General features: G+C 37.8%; 1 protein-coding gene across 6 annotated transcripts in view; it reads left to right on the plus strand.

Moving 5' to 3' along the window:
- The window catches only part of ZEB2 (zinc finger E-box binding homeobox 2), a 127,381-nt gene that overhangs the window by 100,524 nt on the left and 2,439 nt on the right, over positions 1–24,418 (plus strand). For all 6 annotated transcript variants that reach the window (XM_082395804.1, XM_082395808.1, XM_082395806.1 and 3 more), the window contains 5 exons: positions 10,249–10,437; positions 11,131–11,345; positions 13,982–14,090; positions 15,018–16,990; positions 18,372–18,552. In XM_082395804.1, the coding sequence (XP_082251930.1) occupies positions 10,249–10,437; positions 11,131–11,345; positions 13,982–14,090; positions 15,018–16,990; positions 18,372–18,552 (2,667 nt within the window). The remainder of the gene's footprint in view (positions 1–10,248; positions 10,438–11,130; positions 11,346–13,981; positions 14,091–15,017; positions 16,991–18,371; positions 18,553–24,418) is intronic.

Below are 24,418 nucleotides of genomic sequence, written 5' to 3' on the forward strand. Positions count from 1 at the left end.
ATGGAAGTGATTTCCAGCTTCAAGGTGAACTGAGGCAAGCAAAATCAGAATGGGTGAAATGGCCTGAGGGACTTGTCAGGGCCTGATTATCACAATGAAGTACCTGTTTCAGGGGATGCGGAACTGAATGATGGGGTGGGGCGACAGGTGACTGTCGCCTGTCGCCTTTCAGGGGCGACTCTCTGAAATCAGAGAGTGGAAGTTCCAAGTTTCGCTCAGAGAGATGGCATTGTCCCAGGGTTAGCCATACCAAGGGGTGGCTGGCCATCCCTGTTGTTGGACTAGAGAAAATTAGAGCACCACGCAGCCAGGATTCTGCACGGACTATCTTTTGAGTAATGAAATTTCCCAGAATTACAATAATGACAGCCTGGGGTAAACATATTCATGGGATAAGTGTCATTTTACTTGAGCTGTATAGGTTGTGTCCTAAGACATGATGGTGAAAATGGATGACATAGACTTCAAAAAATTACAGATTGGAGGCTTTTTGAGGGTCAAGGTTAAGTTTACTCTTCCCCATGTTTCCCCTCAGTAGGTGCAGTGTTTAGACAGCCTCGATGGTTGATAAACAGGTTGCTTGTTGAAACAAAGCATAAATGAATAAACAAAGAAATGATGAACAAATTAACAAAATAGGCACTCTGGTTTGAAATGGGGGTATGAATGAAGGAGTTTGTTGACCCATCTGTGTGTCGCTCTGCATGTTAAGACAGATGAAGGTGGGAATGGCTCTGCTGGAAGGGTCTGTGAGGGATGGAATATTATCAAGAGATGACACAGTTTCATTTAATCTGAAGAAGTGGAACTCATGTAGGAGGACATCATTAAGCATGTGGGGGGATAAACAAGTAATATGTGAAATGGGAAAGCAAAATGAACCGTGAATAAAGTGTTTCTTGGTCTCTAGTCCTAAATTAAGCTTAAGACATTTTTTTTATTTACTAAAAACCGTAGTAGTTAGTATAAATTCTTCCTTTGCAAGATGTTTCATAAAGTTATTTTTGAATTGAGTGCCTTTTGCAACATGATTAAAATTAGGAAATATCAAAATGAGAAAAATACAATCCCTAAATATTAAATGGAAATTTTAAATAGGCATCGTAAGTGGAGCATTTGAAGAACTTCCGTGATGTTTTCCATTTTACCCCAGTAGACTTAGGTGCAGGTCACTCAGTCAAAAAATAAAACAAGTGCATAGCATTCAGAAGAGCAAGGACGTGAAAAGAAAAATAGAGAAAAAAAAAGTTTAAAATATGATATTTTATTTACATTGAAGTTGGCATTTACATTGCCTTTCTCCCTATTAATTTTACGATGTTATAATGTTGTTGTTTAGAGCTACTTACAATGTCAGAGCAATCATTGCAGCATCTAGGACCTATTCAAATTATATCCAATCAGTTAGGCAAGAAGAAAAACTAAAAAGATGGGGTTGTCTCTCTCTCTCTGTCTTTCTCTCATATGGACTCATTATGATATAGTGTAAAGAGTAACAGGTGAAGAGTCAGGATACGTGAATTCCCCATCCAGCCCTACCAGAAATTATTTGTGTAATGTTCTATGAATCATTAGCTTCACTGTACCTTAGTTGTATCGTCTGTTAAGTGAGGACATTAGACTAGAAATTTTGGACTCCACCCACCCTACCCTTTCTTCTAATGAGATTTTACTGGGAAGCGTGAACAAAGGAAACAAAAAGCATGGGCTGTGCGAGTTGCCATGAGAGGGGGAGGTTCTCCGGGCCCCTGCCTCATGATCCTAGACCCAAGGCCAGGATCCTGGGTGTGCGACCTGCAGTCACACAGGGGCCTGCACTGGAAGGGCCTTGCCCTTGGTTTGATGCTCTACTGCCGCCATTTTGCACTGAGCCTGGCAAATTGTGTAGACAGTCCTGCTTCTACCTCACAAAAGGTGTTAAGATAATCTCTGAGTATGAGCGCGATGGGAAGAGGTGGGATCAGGGGTTCCCCACCTGAAGTACCACATATAAACACCAATTCTGTTCAAGTGTACAGGATCCTTTGGCAGTATCTCGGAAGCAACTGAATCCCAGGTAAAGATCTAGACCTAGATTGAAAATCTTGTTTGAGCCAGAAACACCGTGATACAAGGTATAACTCCCCCAAATTGGTAACAGGAGTGATAAGGTTAGCAGGCTAGCAGTCGGTTAAGCCTCTTTAAGCATGAATTTTGTGTGTCATATCATTAGTATAGAAGAAAGTGGAGAAAAGAGTAAGAACGTTTTTGTACCTTTGTTGTCTTCTTGGTTTATAACTTCCAATTCCTCTTATTGCTCTTACATGGAGTTTAAGTTAAAATTTTTAATACAGCTAGCTTTCTTCTATGGGTAACAGAAGCCATACAAATTTTATCATAAGGTATTTCTCAGCAAGAGTTGAGTTGGATGTATAGTGTTAATCAATTGTGCAAGATCAGCTTATCAGATAATTCAGTTTGTACCTAAATACTTAACAAGGAGAGAGTCCTGCTATTATAAAGCATGTCATTTTCTTCTTGTGTATAATATCAGTCACATTTTTATATGTTGGAAGAGTTTTGTCCTCCAGTAAGATCTGTCATGCATATTATCATTTTAAATTTTTTTAGTTAATTTCATACAATGAGTTTCTAAAAAGAACATATAGAAAGAGATACGTTCTGAGGAGAGAAAGACAGAAGTAGCACTTGGCAGGTTAGACAGGAGGGTCATTTTCAGACTATAATCAGTGTACACCGAGAACAGCCTGTTACTTCCTGGCGAATGAATGCTGCGGTTTTATGAGCTTTGTTTGCAGTTAGGAACAGCTATCTCCACTTCACAGCAAGAGTTCCCACAAGAAATAACTGATATCCCAAGCTTCTTGAGTGTCTCCTTCATTCATTCAGCAAATATTTAATAAGCACTGTTTTCCTTGTGATATTGTCTGTGGTTTCCAGGCACCTCCGAAATATTTTTTCTTAATCTGTGTATATGGGTCCTCCATCAGAAAACTGTGTTGCTTTGAGTTTTTAATTGAAAAGAATACAGATAAAACTCTCTAGGCCTAGCCAGTGAATAAAAAAGCAAATTGATTAGGGCAAAGAATTAATTGAAATGATGCAATTCTGAAACTTCGAAGATTCCCTAGAAAGCATATACTAGCTCATTTTACAGAAGATATTGAGATTAAAAAACATAAGTAGCTGAGCCAAAATGAGTAGTCTAATAATTTTAAACCTGGTCTAATCATTCAATTAGTGAGCATTAGCTGTGTGCCTGACACTGCCCTAGGCACTGGGATACAAAGGTGAATAAGACCCTCCATGCCTCTATCAGCTCATGGGCATGTAAACGAAAGATTATAATGTGATGTGATAAATTCAGCAATTGAGATATGCAGATGATATTCTGTAGAAGGAGGGTATGAACTCAGGTTGAAATCATCAGAAAGGCTCCCTGACATGGAAGTAATTCTGTGCTGTTTCCCATAACCACGTTACTGAATGCCTTATTTAGCCAGGGGAGACAGAGAATTGTATTCCCAGAGTAGTGATTCTTTAACTGGGCGTGTATCAGAATCCCCGAAAGGGCTTGTTAAAACACAGATTGCTGATTCCGTCCATTTAGGGTGGACCCCAAGAATTTGCATTTTGAACAAGTTCCCAGGTAATACCGATGCTGTTGACCTGCGGACCACATTTTGAAAACTACCGCCCTAGAGCATCCTTAGGTGTCGTATGTCTACAGAAAGCATATGAAAGAGCACTGAATTACTGGGCAAAAATACCATACTTCATAAACCTCTCTAAAATATAATAAAATAGTCTGAGTCTTTTTGGTAATATACCAGTTCCAAAATTTTAGGTTTCACAGGTATATGAAAGATAAACATATTATCTAACGGGAATTTTTGTTTTAAAGGCGTGGTCTTTGTACCAATACATAGCAATCAAAACTGTCTAAGGGTTAGTAGTCTCTAAATCTGATATTCAGAATCCCCTAATAAAAAATCTCACTTTAAAATTAGACTCTGTCCCTGACTGAGCTGCTTCCTGCTGTTTAGGGAGATATTTGATCCTGCAGACTACTACAGATTCCCATCCCTTTGGAACTTTTTCTCCTGAAGCTCTTACACATTGGGAACTCTCACTGGCATCTGAATACGTGCTTCCAGGAGAAAGCCATGTCAGAGCAGGCATGGAGAGACTGGCCCAGAAGCTGTACTAATTCCCAGGAAGAGAAGAAAACTTTGTCACTTTTGACCTGGCTTTACACACACCTCTGTAGCAGTCGGAGGCTCTGCTGGGCTGCCCATGTAGCTGTGTAATGAGAAAAAGATCATCTTCCCTCACGGTTGTTTTTAGATATTTGGTGCCAGTATGTATTTCAGAAGCCTTCTAAAGAAAGGCACACGTGCATTTTTAATGGTAAAATGCCTATATTACATTAATTAGTCAACTTTAAACAAAGTAGCCATGAGGATTTATATACCTCAACAAATGCTGAATATGGGCTTTCTTTAAACTGAAAAATTTAATACAAATGACTAAATTAAAAATAATTTTCTGTGTTTTCTTACCATCTAAAATGTTGTTGAGAAAGAGACTATTTTTCAAAAAGATGATGAATACAGTTACCTAGATTTCAGGTCCCTTTGCCTTGACATTTGAAGTGAGTAAAAGCAGATGATATGATAAATGCATAATTTCAATGTTAGACTGAGGAAGTGTGTGTGTCTCTGTGTGTGACTCTCTGTGTATATATGTATTTATATTCCCCTGATATACATGTATTTATATGTCTGTATATTGCAGAATAACAACCATTTTATGTACTTGTCTCTAAATATGAGAATCATAGAAGTAGGAAAACAATTCTCAGTCAATATCTTTGTGTCCTTGTCCCCAAGTACACTCTCTGGTACTCGTAGGCACTCGATAAACAGTTATTAAACAAAGGGATGGATGAATGATTCTACTCAGTTTTTTACATATACTTACTTCAGCTCTTCTAGACCCTCCAAGATATTTTCTTTTCCAAAAGAATTATTTATTCATGTTGATGTTTATTAAAATGGCTTAGCATAATATTCAAATATATTTCTTTAATTTTTAAGTGACTGTTAAAAACATGCTGGGTAATAGACCAGTGTTAATAGAGCACCTGTCTTCCTACATGAACACATCCTTGTAACGAATAAAGAAAATAAATGGTGAGGGAATAAAAGTGAAGAGAAGGAAACAGAAAAGGAGAAGCAATAAGTATCAAGGTCTCATCATAATATAACTGCTTGTAAAAGTATGAAGAACCTTTGAGAAATACCTAAAACAAGTCAATTATGGGGAGAGCAGGAGCTGACTGATTTGAAGACCAATATAACTCTTTTATTTAGAGGTTTTCTTTAAAGATGTTAACATTGCTTGTTTTTAGGCAATAACTTGAAAAGTCAGTCCATATTGATATTCATCATTATCTATCCAAAAATATCAATATCTAAGATAGACATAAGGGTATATATGAAAGTATTATTAATTAACAACATTAGTAAGCGTGACCAACATATTTACAAGAAATTTGAGGCTGTTCTGACTTAAGGGACCTAGAAATTTACCCTAACAATATTAAAATACACTTGGCTATGAGGAAACATTTTAATTAATGAAGTTCTGTTTTTGGATAGAGGAAAGTTTACCTGACCTTAGGGAAGGTTGAGATATTTGCAAGACACTAGGGTAAATTTTAGGACTAAATGCAAAATCTCTGGAGAAGGTATGGGAAGAAATTACTTGAGATTTCTTGTCAATTTTTGCTATGGTTTGATCATAAATACCATGCAAATATACTTTGTCAGTGTGTTTTGGCAATTCTTCCAAGGATACCAAGGAGTGAAGAGAAGGACAGGAAAAAAAAAAAAGAAAAGAAGGTTTATTTTACACTAGAAAAATGCAGTGAGGAATTTTATAACTTTCTAGCAAATTTTCTCTGAGTCCACTATACAGTATTACAAAATCTTTGTAAAAACCAAAAATGCAGACTTCCAAATAGAATCAAAACATTATCCTTCCCAACAATTTTGAGAGTAACAAAAATTTAATTCCATCATTTGTTCTAGAATTGTAACAGTTAGGGCGATTTGGAGTCTAGGAGATTGAGACACAACATAGCCTAAAGTAGGAAAGGGAATTTTTCTGCTCTCTGGAAGGACGCAGGTGCTGCTTGGCCTCAGGAACAAGTGTAGCTAGAAAAGTACTGTCAGGACTTGCCATTTTGTCTCTGCTTTTCTCTGTATATCTGCTCATCTTCTCTCTTCATAAATCTTCTTATTCTACATGGGATTTATCAATTCTTTCATTCTACATCTTATAGCTGCAGTCGCTTGGAAAAAATAAATCTGCCTTGGTGATCTCTTTGGAACCATGTTCTAAAATCATGGGGAAGGGATTGACTGAACTCAGTTGGATTAATTGGCTACCACTGGACCAGTGAACGGTTTGACCTGGAGGATGGAGGGCTAAGATTGCTTCACTTCAGGTGCAGATTAATCCACTGTAACTAGGGGAGCAGGACCATGCAACAACATGGCAGCTGCCCTGGGTACCATAAGGTTTGGCAATAGGGACAGTGGGGAGCCATCCCAGGCAAAGGAGAATGTCATGGTACTGGGCAGAAAAAACCATATATTACTAGTATCCATAGCAACATCAGGGAAAAACACATTATATCCATGATGGTCATACCTAGTTCATAGAAGGCTAGGTTCTAGCCCACTTAAGTGACTATAGATATTGAGATATATAACTAATAGCATATCTATACCACATGAAAAAAAAAATCTTGACAGAGCTAATAGATTTAAATGATTGGGTTTCTTCGTGAAACCCTTTTTGAATACTCATCTGAGCCCTATCAAACTCTTGCAAGTATTTATGATCACAAATACACAGTTTATCATGTAATTGCTCTACAATTACTTGAATAGTAGGTCTGAGTTCCTAGCTCAACTGTAGGTGTCTTGTCTTATGCTTCCTTTTACTAGAAGACTTCTGCACCAAGATCAGTGTTAAGGACATAATTTATTCCACATTCATTCCATAAATGATTCTTGAGTGCCTACTAATTTCTAGGCAATATATTCGATGCTCAGGCCACAAAGATGATCCTTAATGAGAGCACATGATTTGATATCTTTTGTCCCTGTCACACTTGACATAGAAATCTAGTATGGCCAGATCTGATCTAGCGAGTGAATTGCTTCTCCAAATACCAATAGTGTAGTTTAGTTTGCCTATCCAGAAAAATCAGAATTTTCCTCCCTTTTAAGCCAAAAGGCTATTAATGCAAATCCAATTGAATTTGCATTTGATTACATTTCTGATGGAAACATTCATATGCAAATGAAAATTCATGCAAAGATAGCCAGATAATTCAGATATTTGCTGAAATATCAAGATAAAATTAGCATGATATTAAATGTACATCCATCCATGTTTACTAGATTACACTCAGGATCTTCAAGTGGGACAGTGTTCTTGAAAAACGTAAATAAATTGTGTCTTAAACATTTGACAATGTTCAAGTAGATCTGGATTTAGAAAGTTGCTATTACCTTACTTTCTACTGCCACAGTGCTGAAAAAGAAGTCAGTCCCTGGTCAGATCAGTCAAGTTGTTCAAAAAAGGTTCATCTTGGACCCACATGTTTTGTCCCCTTTATCTTTTCTTGCGCTTAAAACAAAAGGTGACTCTTGATAGAACTGAAGTCATTTTGATGATCCAAAATGATGAACAAATATTTTGTGCAAGCTGGCAATTCCTTCATACTCCATAGTGACTTAATGGCGCAAGTTAAATGACACCATCACAATCACCACCAAAAAGTATCCTTTGGAAAACATCCATGACAACATGAATAGACCAGAGGGAAAGTGATCCTAATCAGTGTCCATATTCTTCTAAGAAAAGGCTTAAGCAAAATTTCAAGATATAAAATCTTAATCCACTATTCCATATTCCAAACCTACATTTGAAGGAAGTACAGTTCTTGGAATCAGACCATTGCTCTTGTTAAAATTAACAGAAGTTGAAGTGGCAAAAGAGAAAAGCTTGAGATCACAGTATTCAGAGAGTTAGCACTTAGTTTAATAGTCTACACAGTGTAATTCTCCCCAGCTTTATGTTATTTGATCCAATGTATTCATTCATATTTTCAAATCTTTTTAGAATTCCCGTGCTTCCTGGTGTGGTGAATGTCCCTTACCATCCATCAGATTCAAAAAGCCTGAACCTAAGGGAGGGTCTTAGCCTTTCCCTCCTTGACTCACCCAGTCTTTCTCCAAATCTAGCAATCTTACTTTTTAAGTATGTCTCAAATCCAGCCACTTCTTATAGTCTCCATCACCAATTCTTTAACTTTTATCTTTTGCCTAATCAATGGCAAGAGACTCTTAACTGGTTTCCCAGAATCTACTTTTCTCTTCCTGCATTCCCTATCATACTGTAGCCAGAGTTGTCATATGCAAATGCAGGTAATCTATAATTTCATCCAACCATCCTCTCTGCTTAATACCCTTCAGTGGCTTCCTGTTTCTCTTAGAAGAAAACTCAAATCCTTAACAAGGCTAGCACACGCGGCAGGGTCTAGTGCCTGCCTTCCTCTTCACCCTTGCATCATGCTGCTCCCCTTTCTCTCCACACTCTAGCAATGTCCTTTCAGATCCCGAGATGCTCCATTTCCTTTCCAGTCACCACTGCTGTACCCCAGCTTCTAAAGTTAGTTAACTTCGTGCTTCTCAGTTAAGGCTTTCCTGATCTTCCACACTCCATCAGGTCCCCGTCAGGTCCCCCTGTTACTTCTGTAATACAACCGTACAACTTTCTTTCATAACACTTATTTGAGTTTGTAATATTATATCTACTTTTTGAGACAATATCAGTTGTATTGATCATTCTCATGGCTTCCTAAAGGATGAGGCTGGATCTGTTTTTTGCTTATCAAAACAAGGCATGATGCCTATCTCATACCAGGCATTCAGTAAATACTTGTTGATTAACAGAAGGTTCCACTTTCTATTCTTCTCATAACAGTTCATAACAGTGAAAGCCAAAAATAAAAATTGACTGGCTTGCTTGAACCAACACCCTGCCACAAATTGCCAGGGAGAATTAGGATGGCAAGTACTATAATATCTTTTATGACAGAGAAGGTGAGATGAAGAATATAGTGGAATCAAGGTTAACTGTTCTCAAAAACTATGAAAGTCGGGCCTCACCGGTAATTGTACTAGCAAAAGACTTTTCTTCACTTACTTCTGGTAGACAATAATGTGGCAGCCACTTTCCCAACACTGTCTTATGCATAAGTTTCTACTTAGGATGTTTAAAGCCACAACTTATTTCAGAAACATAGCTAGTGGTTTCTAATATACAGTCTTGGGACAAGAGTTGCTACAGTTGATTTACAACTATCGTTCATGTCATGGGAATAGAGTCATGACTACGAAAGTTAAAAATCATATCGAAATCACACTGCAGCATAGCCAGTTTCTTAACTCCGTCTGTTACTTTTTATTTTATTTCTATCAGTGTGAGCTTAATTTTATTTTCAGCAGCTTTAAAATACTGAGCTAAACATTGAAATTTTAAGGAAAGATAAACTCCCACATTCCCTGATTTTTTAACAAAGTCCCATTATTATCTCCCTAGGAATATCCGTCCTTTCGCATCTCTCTCGGACTGGGTAGTCCTGGTGGTCTGTGATGTTCAGAGACTGGAGGGTTAAAAGCTTATATTTAGCAACAGGATGTATACGTGGTTAGGAACATTAAGTGTGGTGGAGTATAAAAAATTAATTATACCTTTCTTAAAAGAGAAGGAAGCTTTATATAGACTACTAAAGTAGCTTTGAGTTCATATTATCTCTCATGTTTATGGATCTGAGACTATAGTTCTGTTTTTTTTTTTAAACTTTCCCTGAAAAACATTAAAAAATGTCTTTGATTCTTTGTGAAGCATGCAGACTAGTATTCCAAGAAGAGGAAACTAAAATATGCTTATTTAACTTAAAGCCAAGTGTCCTCTTTTTTTGCATATATTATGAGAATAAGCATTCAATCAATAACTGGTCATCTGCATCACTTCCTACAGATAAACTAGGTATTTGTGATCTTTCTGCAAGTCTGTGTGTCTTACTAACAATGATGTAGGCAGACCGAGGCTCCTAGGAAGAAGGCCCTGAAAAGACATTTCTTCTCCTTTTCCCCATTTCAGTTAAGAATGCAAATTGCACATCAGACTTTGAGGAATACTTTGCCAAAAGAAAACTGGAGGAACGCGATGGCCACGCAGTCAGCATCGAAGAGTACCTTCAGCGCAGTGACACAGCCATCATTTACCCAGAAGCCCCTGAGGAACTGTCTCGCCTTGGCACGCCCGAGGCCAATGGGCAGGAAGAAAATGGTGAGGCTGTAATTCATTTTTAGCCACGACGCTGACCTCTGCAGCTGTTACAATTACAAATGCACTACATGCCTGGGTGTTTACCTTAAAATTTGAAGAACAGCTGCAGAGGCATGGAATTTCATGAGCAAAGATTAGAACTGTAATTTTAGGGTATTGTGAAATTTTTTTTGTCAGCAAATTTGTGTCATCTGTACATCCAATAAAGAACCAGAACAATTAGAGCCTATTTCTAAGAGATAAAAATATCTACATTGATTCCTCTCTTTCCAAAATATTTCACTTTTGAGGAAAACAACAAAGTTTAGAGATACTGACCCTAACCTTTGTTCTTCTTTACCGACACCTGAAAAGCTCCTTCACCCCGTGACTCCCTGAGTCATATGTGACTAAAGGTTTACTACGAACTGTCAGTCACCTAAAGAGAATCTCCTCATTTAGCAGCGGTTTAAATTTCCCCCCAAATGCGCCAGTAATTAATTAATTTTCCAGCGCAGTGTGAGCTGATTTCGACAAGTCTGCGCTGGGTGTGCAAGGGGACCGGTGTGCGTGGAGGCCGCGTGCGCCTGTGGCACTCTCGTGGAGCAGATTGCAGCGATTCCTGTCATACCATCCCGGGCAATCAGCCCATTAGCTGCCATTGATTTACTGACCTTTTGGCCTGCTTCTCTCCCTCTCGTCTCTCGGCTACAGACCTGCCACCTGGAACTCCAGATGCTTTTGCCCAACTGCTGACCTGCCCCTACTGCGACCGGGGCTACAAGCGCTTGACATCACTGAAGGAGCACATCAAGTACCGCCACGAGAAGAATGAAGAGAACTTTTCCTGCCCTCTGTGTAGCTACACGTTTGCCTACCGCACCCAGCTCGAGCGGCATATGGTGACGCACAAGCCAGGGACAGATCAGGTGGGGGGTTGGTTTTAAGTGATTCCTTTCTATAATAACCCCTTAGAGAAACGATATTGCTTTGATTGGCAATCATTATTAATTTTTCATGGCATTTTGAAGATGCAGATCTTTTAATGGTAATAGCTTTAATTGAGGTCTAAATGATTTTTTGATGGTCTCTTCTAATATGATTTAATAGTCTTATGTTCACGATCGAATGAGTGTGTTAATTTCTAATTTAGAAATTTTATTTGCACTTTAACTTGACTTTAGTTTCATTTTTATGTTCCACAAAAAGTGAATGAAATTGTAGCATTTTAATTATACATTATTAAACATCTCAGCAATTTTAATTCCATTTTTCACCTAGTTTTGCTTAGATATTTTTTTCATATGAGCTCTAAGTCATAGTAAAAGAAGTGTGCATTTTTTTCATTTGTCACATAACATCTTCAATTACTTAGACTATTTTTACAAGCTGCTCCTAGTTTATGAAATTTCATTAAGTGTTTTAAAGAAAATCAAAAAAGCCTCTAATATATATGCATATCTATATAAAATAAGCTGGATTAATACTAAAATGTTGGATATGCAATAAAAATGATCCCTTCCTGATATGCATATTTGTTACTAAATGTTAAAATTGCTCTGCCTCTTTCGGCTTACTTGTGTTAAAAATAAAAACTCTGTCTTAAACAGCATAGCATCTTAAATCCTTAAAATGATTGAATAGGATTGATTCATAGTGTCCCTTAAATGTTTTAGCAAAACTGCTCTTTCTGTCCTCCTGGGAGAATTGACTGCAGATTGATATTATGAGGTGTTCATATGGTAACAGAAATGGTGTGCCTTAAGTCCCAGTAACTGGCCCAACAGATCTGGAATCACCCGTAAACCTTGACACCATCTCTGTTTTTAAAATTATCGAACAGGATATTGTCTAAAATTCTTATGTTTCTTTCTTATGAGCTTTATTTTCTTTGAATAAGGAAAATGAGAATAAGCAAACACGATCCAGCAATGGCGATGATACTAGATTATGGAATTTTACTATTTTAAGAAAACAGCTCATGTAAATCATTTCATTTATATCTGATTGAACTTGTCACCTGAATGTTTTTCCAAGTTCAGTTATAAAAACTATGCTTGCATAGTTACACTTATGTAACAGTTTCTCTCCCCTTGCTTATATGCACAAAAACTCTAGGAAAAAAAACCGAGCCTAGATATTTATCTAGCATAACTGCTTTAAATTTCACATGCAGAAGTGTGATTGTGTTGGCGCATTATGAATGGTAGCTTTGGTGTTGAAAAGTCCCCTCATTTGCTCTTGGCATTTACAATTAGTAAATTAAAATGATTGTATCATATTAACAGTGGCACAACTAAAGTTTATAGTAGTCCTCTGAGGACTGTGGGGGGAGACAAAGCAGCTGTTGCTGTTTGTTTATGCAACTCAGCAACATATGAGCGCTGGTCCCTCAATGGCGCTCGGCGGGCTGGGCTCTGCTTGATCTTTGAAGGTTGCTGCTGTTTGAACAAACCTCCCTGTGTCCCATGTAACACCATCTGTCTCACTAGGAATGTGGGAAGATTCAGCACACCCTAGCAGTTGTCATACCGTTTCTGTGCTGTCTTTTTGCAAAAGGCTTTTGTGTCATTGCTGCTTGAAAAAGGCTGGCCTCCTACCTTGAGCATCCAGAGTGGATGACTGTATTTCTTTCTTTTCTTTTTTCTTCTTTTTTCAGAATTCTAAGTCACAGTTCTTTTGTTCCCTTGTTCAAAAAGGTCAGCTGTGTTTGATTATATCTTTGCTGCTTTTAACTTGTCTTTTCAGCAAACTTTTTTTCTTTTTCATCCCTACTCCCTAGCACACTACTAAAAAGGAAAATGACAAGTCGGTGAAGTCTTTCCTACTGGCCTGTGATAAAACTGCTCAAGCAGCTCTAACCCAAGATGTTGTCTGTTACATTTGATAATGAATCAGATCTTACATGCAACATCTCAGGAAAAACAGAGTTTATATTTGCTACTAGCACAGTGAATGGGGTATTTAAACATGCTTATCATGTAATGAAAGAGTTATAGTCAAGGATTTTTTAATTTATCTATTATTTTATTTATTATTGGGGCTTTTTTTCCTTCTTTAAAATTGGTATTGCTTCATTATAAGATATACTTTTACCTCAATACAGAAAATACGATAAAATGAGTTATTTGAGTGGGGAGTTTTTTTGGGAGACTATTTAGGATTTTGAGGATAATATTAATTTTTTTCCTTGACAAAACAGTTGCATTCCAATAGGGAATCTTCAGATTTTAGAATTTGCAGTAAACACAGAGAACCACAAACATCTTTGCAATGATGCTTTCTCATCTCTAACGGCTCAAAGAAACATTCTGGAAAAGAGACTACAGAGATAATCCTAAAGCAAGTGTTGGATGCGCATGTGAAAGCACTTTTTTTTTTATTTGTTCCAATTTTATTGCCAACATTATCACTTTTATTGCAACTCTGAAAGACTGGGCAAATAAATAAACATGCACTCAAACCTTTTGGCCTGTCTGAAAATAGAGGCCTTTTAAAAATATTTGTAACAAATTTCCTTTGTTCCTCCTGCACAAAACTGATGTCAGTCTTCCTCCTTTTATAGCACCAAATGCTGACCCAAGGAGCAGGTAATCGCAAGTTCAAATGCACAGAGTGCGGCAAGGCCTTCAAATATAAACACCATCTGAAAGAACACCTGCGAATTCACAGTGGTGAGTAGCAGAGGGGCTGGTGCTTACATTTGCATTTTGTTTCATTAGGGGCATTTTTAAAGATTGTGTAAAATTTACACAATCCTGTATGTAGTTTTTTGGATCTACCCATTTATGTCATAAGCTGTGTGCACCTGCTTTGTCATCGTGAGACTTATGGTACCACCAGTAGCACTGCTAATAAGAAGAGGAGTGCTTATACTTCTTGAAAATTGCAAATGCTTTGATTTATTGTGAAATCTAGAGGCTCCTCTTTGCCCCTTTAAAAACTCTTCTACAGATTAAATGTTTTGACCTGAAGAAACTCAGCTGACAAATTCTGAAGGATATTCATTTTTGATACCCAACCTTGAAAGAAGAATGTGGGAGAATTTTGGAAAAGAGCTTTTGTATGATAAGTGTTCCTTGATTCCTGAGAGCTGTGTATTACAGAACAACAACCTACCACTGAGATTTCTTCTTTATAACTATTTTGATAGCTCTGCCAAGCATTTTATTACCAAATTGGATGCTATTCAAAGGACTAGTTGGATTGGTAGAATCAATGGAATCTTCACAGAGTTGATTAAAGCCATGGCTGCACTTCCCTTTGAATACTGTGACATCTTTATTGTGCTATTGACCACACATTAATCTGACACTCTGTTTAAATAGGAGGCCGCCGATGGCAAGACCAGATTTGGGATCTTGGCTGAAAAAGGCACAGATAGCCCTCACCTTCCACTGCTAACATCTTGAATTATGTCCTTCCAGGGTAGATAAAGCCCTGAAACAGTGATAGCCACATAATCCTAATCTAACCACCAAGAACGTAGAGGTGCCCCATTGTGTTCCTTTCCTTTGGTTGCACAGATTCTTGCCTTGGTAGACAACTGCAGTCGTTACCCAATCAAAAAAATGTAACGTCAATTTTAATTGTCATTTTAGGTGAAAAACCGTACGAGTGCCCCAACTGCAAGAAACGTTTCTCCCATTCTGGTTCCTACAGTTCACACATCAGCAGCAAGAAATGTATTGGCTTAATCTCTGTAAATGGCCGGATGAGAAACAATATCAAGACGGGTTCTTCCCCTAATTCTGTTTCTTCTTCTCCTACTAATTCAGCCATTACCCAGTTAAGAAACAAATTGGAGAATGGAAAACCACTTAGTATGTCTGAACCAACAGGCTTACTTAAAATTAAAACAGAACCACTAGACTTCAATGACTATAATAAAGTTCTTATGGCCACACACGGGTTTAGCGGCACTAGTCCCTTTATGAATGGTGCACTTGGAGCCACCAGCCCTTTAGGAGTTCATCCGTCTGCTCAGAGTCCGATGCAGCACTTAGGTGTAGGGATGGAAGCCCCTTTACTCGGATTTCACACAATGAATAGTAATTTAAGCGAGGTACAAAAGGTTCTACAGATTGTGGACAACACAGTTTCCAGGCAAAAAATGGACTGCAAGGCTGAAGAAATTTCCAAGTTGAAAGGTTATCACATGAAGGATCCATGCTCTCAACCTGAGGAACAAGGAGTTACTTCTCCTAATATTCCACCCGTAGGTCTTCCAGTAGTGAGTCATAATGGTGCCACTAAAAGTATTATCGACTACACGTTAGAAAAAGTCAATGAAGCCAAAGCTTGCCTCCAGAGCTTGACTACTGACTCAAGGAGACAGATCAGTAACATAAAGAAAGAGAAGCTACGTACTTTAATAGATTTGGTCACTGATGACAAAATGATTGAGAACCACAACATATCCACTCCATTCTCCTGCCAGTTCTGTAAAGAAAGTTTCCCTGGCCCCATTCCTTTGCATCAGCATGAACGTTACCTTTGTAAGATGAATGAAGAGATCAAGGCAGTCCTACAACCCCATGAAAACATAGTCCCCAACAAAGCCGGAGTTTTTGTTGATAATAAAGCCCTCCTCTTGTCATCTGTACTTTCTGAGAAAGGAATGACAAGCCCCATTAACCCGTACAAGGACCACATGTCTGTACTTAAAGCATATTATGCTATGAACATGGAGCCCAACTCTGATGAACTGCTGAAAATTTCTATTGCTGTGGGCCTTCCTCAGGAATTTGTGAAGGAATGGTTTGAGCAACGAAAAGTCTACCAGTACTCAAATTCCAGGTCACCATCACTGGAAAGGAACTCCAAGCCGTTAGTTCCCAACAGTAATCCTCCCACAAAAGACTCTTTATTACCCAGGTCTCCCGTAAAGCCTATGGACTCCATAACGTCACCGTCTATAGCAGAACTCCACAACAGTGTTACGAATTGTGATCCTCCTCTCAGGCTAACTAAACCTTCCCATTTTACCAATATTAAACCAGTTGAAAAATTGGACCACTCAAGGAGTAATACTCCTTCTCCCTTAAATCTTTCCTCCACATCTTCTAAAAACTCCCACAGTAGTTCTTACACTCCAAACAGCTTCTCTTCTGAGGAGCTCCAGGCTGAGCCTTTGGACTTGTCATTACCAAAACAGATGAAAGAACCCAAAAGTATTATAGCCACAAAGAACAAAACAAAAGTTGGCAGCATAAATTTAGACCACAACAGTGTTTCTTCGTCATCTGAAAACTCAGATGAGCCTCTGAACTTGACGTTTATCAAGAAGGAGTTTTCAAATTCAAATAATCTGGACAACAAAAGCGCTAACCCAGTGTTCGGCATGAACCCATTTAGTGCCAAACCTCTATACACAGCTCTTCCTCCACAAAGTGCATTTCCTCCTGCCACTTTCATGCCACCAGTCCAGACTAGTATCCCCGGGCTACGACCATACCCAGGACTGGATCAGATGAGCTTTCTACCACATATGGCCTATACTTACCCAACTGGAGCAGCTACTTTTGCTGATATGCAGCAAAGGAGAAAGTACCAGCGAAAACCAGGATTTCAGGTAATGAGACATATCTTTTTGCTTGAAAGAGAGGAGGTGAAAATTATATCGTTTATGTGTATGTAGGAAAAAAATCTTAGTGAAAAAAATCTAGTGCTGTGTCCTCCGCAGAAATAGAAGAGTGGGTTTGAACTTGAATCTAAAACTGAGTGAGCTACACAAATAAATGGAGAAACAGTGGAACATTGTGCTACGTAAGCACTTTTGCCTTAAGAAAGAGAAAGAACTTAATATTTATTTTTGAGATTTATTTGGATTGATCCATCTGCTTTCAGAATTATACATTGATATGAATATTTGGTAGGATTTACATAGATGCTAAAAGTTAACATTTATGACGGTCACATACTTTTAGAGACGCTCACAATTTGCAATAATGCATGTGTAAATTTGATGTGCACTTCATTTTATAGTTTATTTGGAAGAGCATTTTTAAAATATCTTGTACATGCCACATGATTTCCTTTGTAGGTTTCAAGCTAGTAAATAATTTATGGTTTTTCAAATACAAAAGCAGGTATGTTCTAACATCATGGAGTATAATCCCTGTTTGCAAAATAGGAGCGTAAGTAGCAGTGCACCTCTGTAACAGCTGTTCCGGTATTCCAATTTACAGTACATCTGCCCTCTTTGTAAATGTATTTAAGCCTATTTAATCTTCTCTAGTATTAATTAGTGCAAACGTAGTCTAAGAAAACCGAACTGTGGGCTAGCAAATGGAAATGTATGTTATCATGCAATTTTGCACTCCTTTGGATCAAGACAAAATAAATATCAAGAAATTTAATAATTTACTGATCCACATTCATTATTGCTCAGTGCTGAAGGCTGTTTTAACATAGATAGAACATTGATAAAAAAGTGTTATTAATATTCCCTATTTCAAATTAGAAAATTAAATATAAAAATATAGCTTGAGGCCTTTAGTTGGTAGACATACATTTAAATAGATTGCATAATAATAACATTTTGTACCTAAATATAAAATTCAATTAAAATGGGGTTTCCGCAGCTACGGATCATTCCTAAAGTTAAGCACACTGGAAAATACACAAATTCTGATGTTTAATTCTCACTCACAGATATTTCCTGATAGGAAGAAAATTCAAGAATTTGGGGGAGTTTATATTTTTCTCACCTTCAGAGTTGACCATTTTCTATCTCTGAAGAACAGCAAGCTCTACCACCTAGGGCAGAGAAGGTTTATATTTTTGTTGAAATGTGAAACCTCATATATTGTTTGTGGAAAGTAATAGTTTTTAAAAACTAGATCGATTCATCGCGAGCACCTCTGAGGTTCTCCAAATGTCAGCCGATGCGAAGTTGTTTGGTACAAACACAAAGAGAAGCAACTGTGTTGAACTATGTGATTATATCACAGGGAGAATTGCTTGATGGAGCACAAGACTACATGTCAGGCCTAGATGACATGACAGACTCCGACTCCTGTCTGTCTCGAAAGAAGATCAAGAAGACAGAGAGTGGCATGTATGCATGTGACTTATGTGACAAGACATTCCAGAAAAGCAGTTCCCTTCTGCGACATAAATATGAACACACAGGTATGAGTGACTTTGACTAGCTAGTTAGAGCTTCCCGGCCTGCTGTACATTTCATAATATTTAATGAGTACACTTGTGCAACATAAGATGTAGCATATGCTGATACCTTCAACAAGGAAGAAATAATGCTTTTGCCTAGCTCAGTAGGACTTTTTCGTTGCCTGTTTATTGGATCATTCATGTGTTTATCAGTGTGCTTGTCTTATATTTTTTGAGTTAGTCTTACACCAAATTCACAAATCATGTCAAAGATATATTTAAATGGCCAGGGCAATGAAATGACATGACACAAGCCAGCTATTGAAAATATCTTCAAATTCTTAAGCTGTGATGAACCTGTATATGGAAAAATTTAACAATAAAAAATTCAGTCAATGCTGTATTCGTTTCATCATCGAAACATCAAGGAAGCCATGATTTGGGGGTGATACTGTTTGGTTTTCATAAATTGGCCATGTTTTGAATAAACTAAAAGTGTTAGGACTGTGAAAGAAAAGACAAAAAGTGGATAATAGGCCAAATGAGCTACTGAAATTACTAATATTTGGAAGACTAAAATACAACTTTCTGAATTTAAATAGTTTCTTTCCAATTCATGCATTCCTCATTAGGAAGCGTTGACAAGATAGCCTGATTCTTCCCCATAAGGAGAGAAGTAATGGGTTAATTTTTCAAAAGAAAGCTGAAGTGCCATAAGGTGAAGCAATATTAGTTCCCACAATCCAAGATCTGATCTGCAACTGCGTGCTGGAGCTGCGCCTGTGTTCCCTCCCTCCCCCTCCTTCCACCCTTAACCACAGAGTAACTCGGCTTCATCCCTGTTCTTAACCCATCTCCAGCTTTTCTCCAGTAGAAATTTGGCATGCTGTACTGGCCCTAAGTGGGAAAAGAAAGAATGTAGGATCGCGACCAAAATACTGATGGGCGGAAATTATAGGAAAATTCTCATTTTAACCAAGATGTCTAGTATCAAACATTTTAATATAGGGACTTCCCTGGCGGTCCAGTGGTTAAGACTCCGCCCTTCCAATGCAGGGGGCATGGGTTCGATCCCTGGTCAGGGCACTAGGATCCCACATACGTCACAGCACAGCCAAAAAATAAAATAAAATGAGCCTTGAAAAAATGTTTTTAATATAGTGGAAAAAATTAACCTAACATTAATGCTCTTTGGGGAGAAGTAATGAAGAGGCAAAAAAGAAAAAGAAAAAAGAAGAAAAGGGAATGTGAATACCTCCTGTCACAGTTTGACTGTATAAATACGTAGCACCCCTTTTAGTGACTGAAAACCATCCTTGGGAAGCCTTTGTACTGATCACTCTCCCTTATTCCTCACTGGGCATGTGAGGGAGGCAGTACAAGTGACCACAATCACCTGAGGGTCGGGGAAAGTTGGGTGAGTCCTACAACGTTAAGTGTTGAGGGTATTTGTAAAAAAGAACAAGGTTGATTAATAACAGCGCTCTTATTCCAACCAACCCAGTTTTCTTTTTCTTCAATTGTCTGATACTAATTGCTATGATTTCAAAAGTTCAACTAATGATACTTTAAAAGCAACCTAATTTGAATAGCAAATCCCAATAGTTTTTACACTTGTATGATAAAATTCAATGTTTGAAACGTCACAATTTTCTTACATTTGTCTTTTTTTTTTTATTTATTTGTTTTTATTTTTGGCTGCGTTGGGTCTTCGTTGCTGCGCGCAGGCTTTCTCTGGTTGCGGCGAGCGGGGGCTACTCTTCGTTGCGGTGCACGGGCTTCTCATTGCGGTGGCTTCTCCTGTTGCGGAGCACGGGCTCTAGGCACGCGGGCTTCAGTAGTTGTGGCTCGTGGGCTCTAAAGCGCAGGCTCAGTAGTTGTGGCTCACGGGCTTAGTTGCTCCGTGGCATGTGGGATCCTCCCAGACCAGGGCTCGAACCCGCGTCCCCTGCATTGGCAGGTGGATTCTTAACCACTGCGCCACCAGGGAAGCCCCTGACATTTGTCTTTTATGATAGTTATCAATAGATGTTTTCTTTAGTACCAAGTCCTATTTATGTATTTTAGATTAAAGATATTTTCATACCTAAATTTACTTTAATATCTTAATCAACCTCAAATATATTTTGTATTCATTATTCAACTCCAATAAGCACATCATTGAAGGCATCTTTCCCTCTCTGATTGGTTTTATTATATGACCATATGCAAACTCTATCATTTACTACATGGTGAGTGTAAAACTTTTATTTTAGTGAGGGCTGTCATACATATTGACATCCAGTCAGTATCTTTATTTCTTATAAATTAGTCCATAAACTTCAAGGTGTATAGATAGTTAAGAGACCCCAAAGTTGACAAACACAAATATGCATTATCAATCTGAAAAATATACTGTATTAAAAAAAGATAAAATATTCTGGTCCTTTAAGATGTGAGAAGATCAGCTGCCTAGAAACATTGCCTAGCAACAAGATGCTAACCATCCAATGGTTTCTCTAAACATGTGATTAATTATCCTCCTGTTGGCTTCCCAGCTTGTCAAGTTTCCAGTGTGTTAACTTTTTGGTCTCCTGACCAAACATCTCATGACATTACTACTGTCAGTTATTAGGTTCCATCAAAGTGAAGTTCTTCATGAATTTTCTATCAGTACGATATATGTGGAAATTTAGTTCATTTTCCTTCCCTAATTGGGCCCCACAAGCCTTTTATTTGTTTATATTAAGCACTAGTAATACTTTGAGAATGTGTTAATATGAAAATTATAAGTGAGAACAATCTTTGGGTTGATTGATTCTAAGGTTGGGAAATGAAGTTGAATGGTCATTTGATTATGTGTTGATTACGAATGTGTCATTGATAAAGTGTGTTTGTTACATCTGTCTACAATTTAACATATAGAATAGTTTAAATTAAGAAGGAAATTATGAGCTACTTATTCTCGAGATCCTGTGCTCTTTTACCTCGGCTTGTTTAATTTATTTCCTAGGCAGACACGAAAGATATAATGCTTAATTCTCCTTACCAATAGCTCATTGATTGCTTGCTTTTCCTGGGAACTGGGACTGGGACAGAGGAAGGAAACACTACATAAATGTTGATTTCAATAGGATTAATTGTCACAAACAAGGACTGTGAAATGAAAAATCTGAAACTCCTGTTAGGCACTGTAAAGCACCCACTTACATTCCACTAAAATTTAAATCTGACATTTATTGAGTACTTTCTCTATTGAGACATTGCAGTAGGTGCTCTTAAACCCCCTTTTTTTTAGAAAAGTAATAAAAATATTTCTACTTTTGAGTGAAGTCAGAGTTTCAAATAAATTACCAGCCAATTCTGTTTCTCAGTTACATGGTAATATTTTTCATACCACAAACCTTTCATTTATTAACTTCAGTTATCATTCTAGCTGTCAGGTGAATCATGAATCTTGATATTAGAGAAAAAATCTTACCCTGAAAAAGCTTTGACTCACTCAGTATCAGTTTGGATGTTTTTTTCTGAATCTTGTTCATGTGGAAATTTAATTCCAGGACATCTTGATTTGAATCAGGTAAACCGATCAAACAAGTTAAAAAGAGATAAATGACCAAGTCAGTTCCTATTTAAATTGAATTTATTAAATGCTTACCAGTGAAATTTCTGGAGATTAGTAGAATATTTAGTGCAAGATATAGGTCAACACTCCTGCTCCCCAGTTCTGTCCTTTGTATGACATAATAGCTGAACATTTTATCCTTTTAGGTTGTCAGTTCATAGTGTAGAATTAATGTATTTCAATATAAGCATATTATTTATTATCAAAGGAATTCCCTGAAAATCAATGGCTGGTAACCATCGAATATCTGTATCTTAGACTGCAGGTCAGTGGGCATCCCCCAGGCATTTCTAACAGGCCTTGAACTTGTCCTTGAGAATGCTTCTCTCTCAGGACGCTGCTCTGTGTTTTGTTCCTTTGGAAAAGAGAAAGCCACATCAACTGTGATGTTCATTCAAAATTATTCACACGCTGATCCATATAGTTACCTAACTGGTAGACATTTTTGTGCTCTTGAGCTGCTGAGGCATTTAGGGAGGTTGTAGGACAGTTCTGCCCACGTGTGCTGTAGCAACTAAAGAACCAGGAAAGTTCTTATCTGCAATTTCTCTTCTCTCCATTCAGATTCATTTCATCCATGTACTCTGCTCCTGATACATGCATCTTGCTTACGACTTGGGAAATTATTGAACGTGTATTCATAAATACAAATAAAAATATGAAACATTCATCGAGTGTTTACTATGTGCAATCCTTGTGCTAAACACTTTACCTACATTGCCTGCTTTACTCCTTATGCCCAGTCTACAAGTTAGGTCCCCAAATAATTTCCCTTTTACTGACAAAGACCCTGATCCTTGGAGAGGTTAACATGCCTGAGACTGCACAGCTGGTCATAAAAGATGGGTTTGAACCCAGGCAATCAGACTCTAGAACCCATCTTCCCTATCTAGCACTGCACCACCCTGCCTCTGTGAATGAACTGCCACTGTCAGAAACATCTTATCCTAGCTCCTGATAGCATTTTTTTAAAGGTCCAAGTACACACAAGAGAGAGCAAATTCATATACAGCGACTTGAGATTTTTCTGGAAGGCAAAACCTCTGTCTTTTTCCCAAATGCACTTCTGCTTCCTTTTAAATTACCTTCCCACACGGTGGTCTTGTGAAATGGAAAAGCACACTATCTTTCCAAACTCTTGGCACTTTATTGAAATTTTCTTCTCTGTTATCTAGTTTACCTCATTCAAAACAACTTTTCCAAAAGTTAAGGAGTGGTTCTTGTGTGGTTTGCATTACACTTTTTTTCTTCAGACTATAAGCTGCCTTGAAGCAGATTACTTGAATCTTCTTTATTCCCAATAACAATGAGTAGCCACCAACAGCTACCTTTCTGAATTTTCCTCTTACAGGTAAATAACTTCTTCCTACTCTAATGTTGTGCTTTACCATGTCTTATCACTTAATTTATATTGGACGTTACAGTAAGATAAAGATCATTGATGAAATAACATATAGCAGCCTATAGCATTTTCTAAATAGTAGCATGCCCCAGAGGCATTCAATAGCATTATTAAAGATATTTGATTACTAATTGAGATTCTGTATCACCATATAACTGAATACCTGAGGCGTGTAGAATGGTTTCCTAATCTTACTGTCACTTAGCAAATGAAAATGGTCTTGAATCTACTAATGCTGGTTTTCAATTTGCTGAAATTCAGGTTTGTATTAGGAAATGTAAGCGCATAGCTTCCTGTATGTTATGATGAGACATACTGCTCTCCATGACACACTTCTGACTTTAATTCTGGAGCATCAGTCCGATCAATTTTTTTTTGTAGTTCTATTTTGGAAATAAACTTTTAAGTATGGCAGCTATGGAAGGTGTTGAAGGCATTCCAGTGCTATTTGTGGCCTGGAATCAACCAGATGTGTTTAGGCTTGGCACCAGTTTCAAGTTCCAAACACTGGTTAGAAACTGCCTGGAATGCCAAAGGAAATACAGCATTCTCTAGCTGAAGAGTATTTTAACACTCAACAAGTGGCTGACATCTCATGGAAAACTTTAGAGGGAAAACACTATTTGGGGTTTGTTCAGCCTGCATGACATTCATCTTTCTACTTTGTGTTTTCAAATGATTTCTTCTCTAATTTGTGTTCTTAGAAGCATTTGGCTGATAAGACATTCTTAACATCATCTTTCCTCTATTCCTGCTCCTGCCTGACTTGGCAGTTTGCTCCTGTTTGAGCCGTAAAGCCTATTTCCAAAGCACCCATTTATGAGGTAACAAGCAGAGGATATACAACTGGCAATGCCAGCGATGATGCCTTCTTGATCACT

This window comes from Balaenoptera borealis, assembly GCF_965194805.1.
Source record: "Balaenoptera borealis genome assembly, chromosome: 6".
NCBI classification, from domain to species: domain Eukaryota; kingdom Metazoa; phylum Chordata; class Mammalia; order Artiodactyla; family Balaenopteridae; genus Balaenoptera; species Balaenoptera borealis.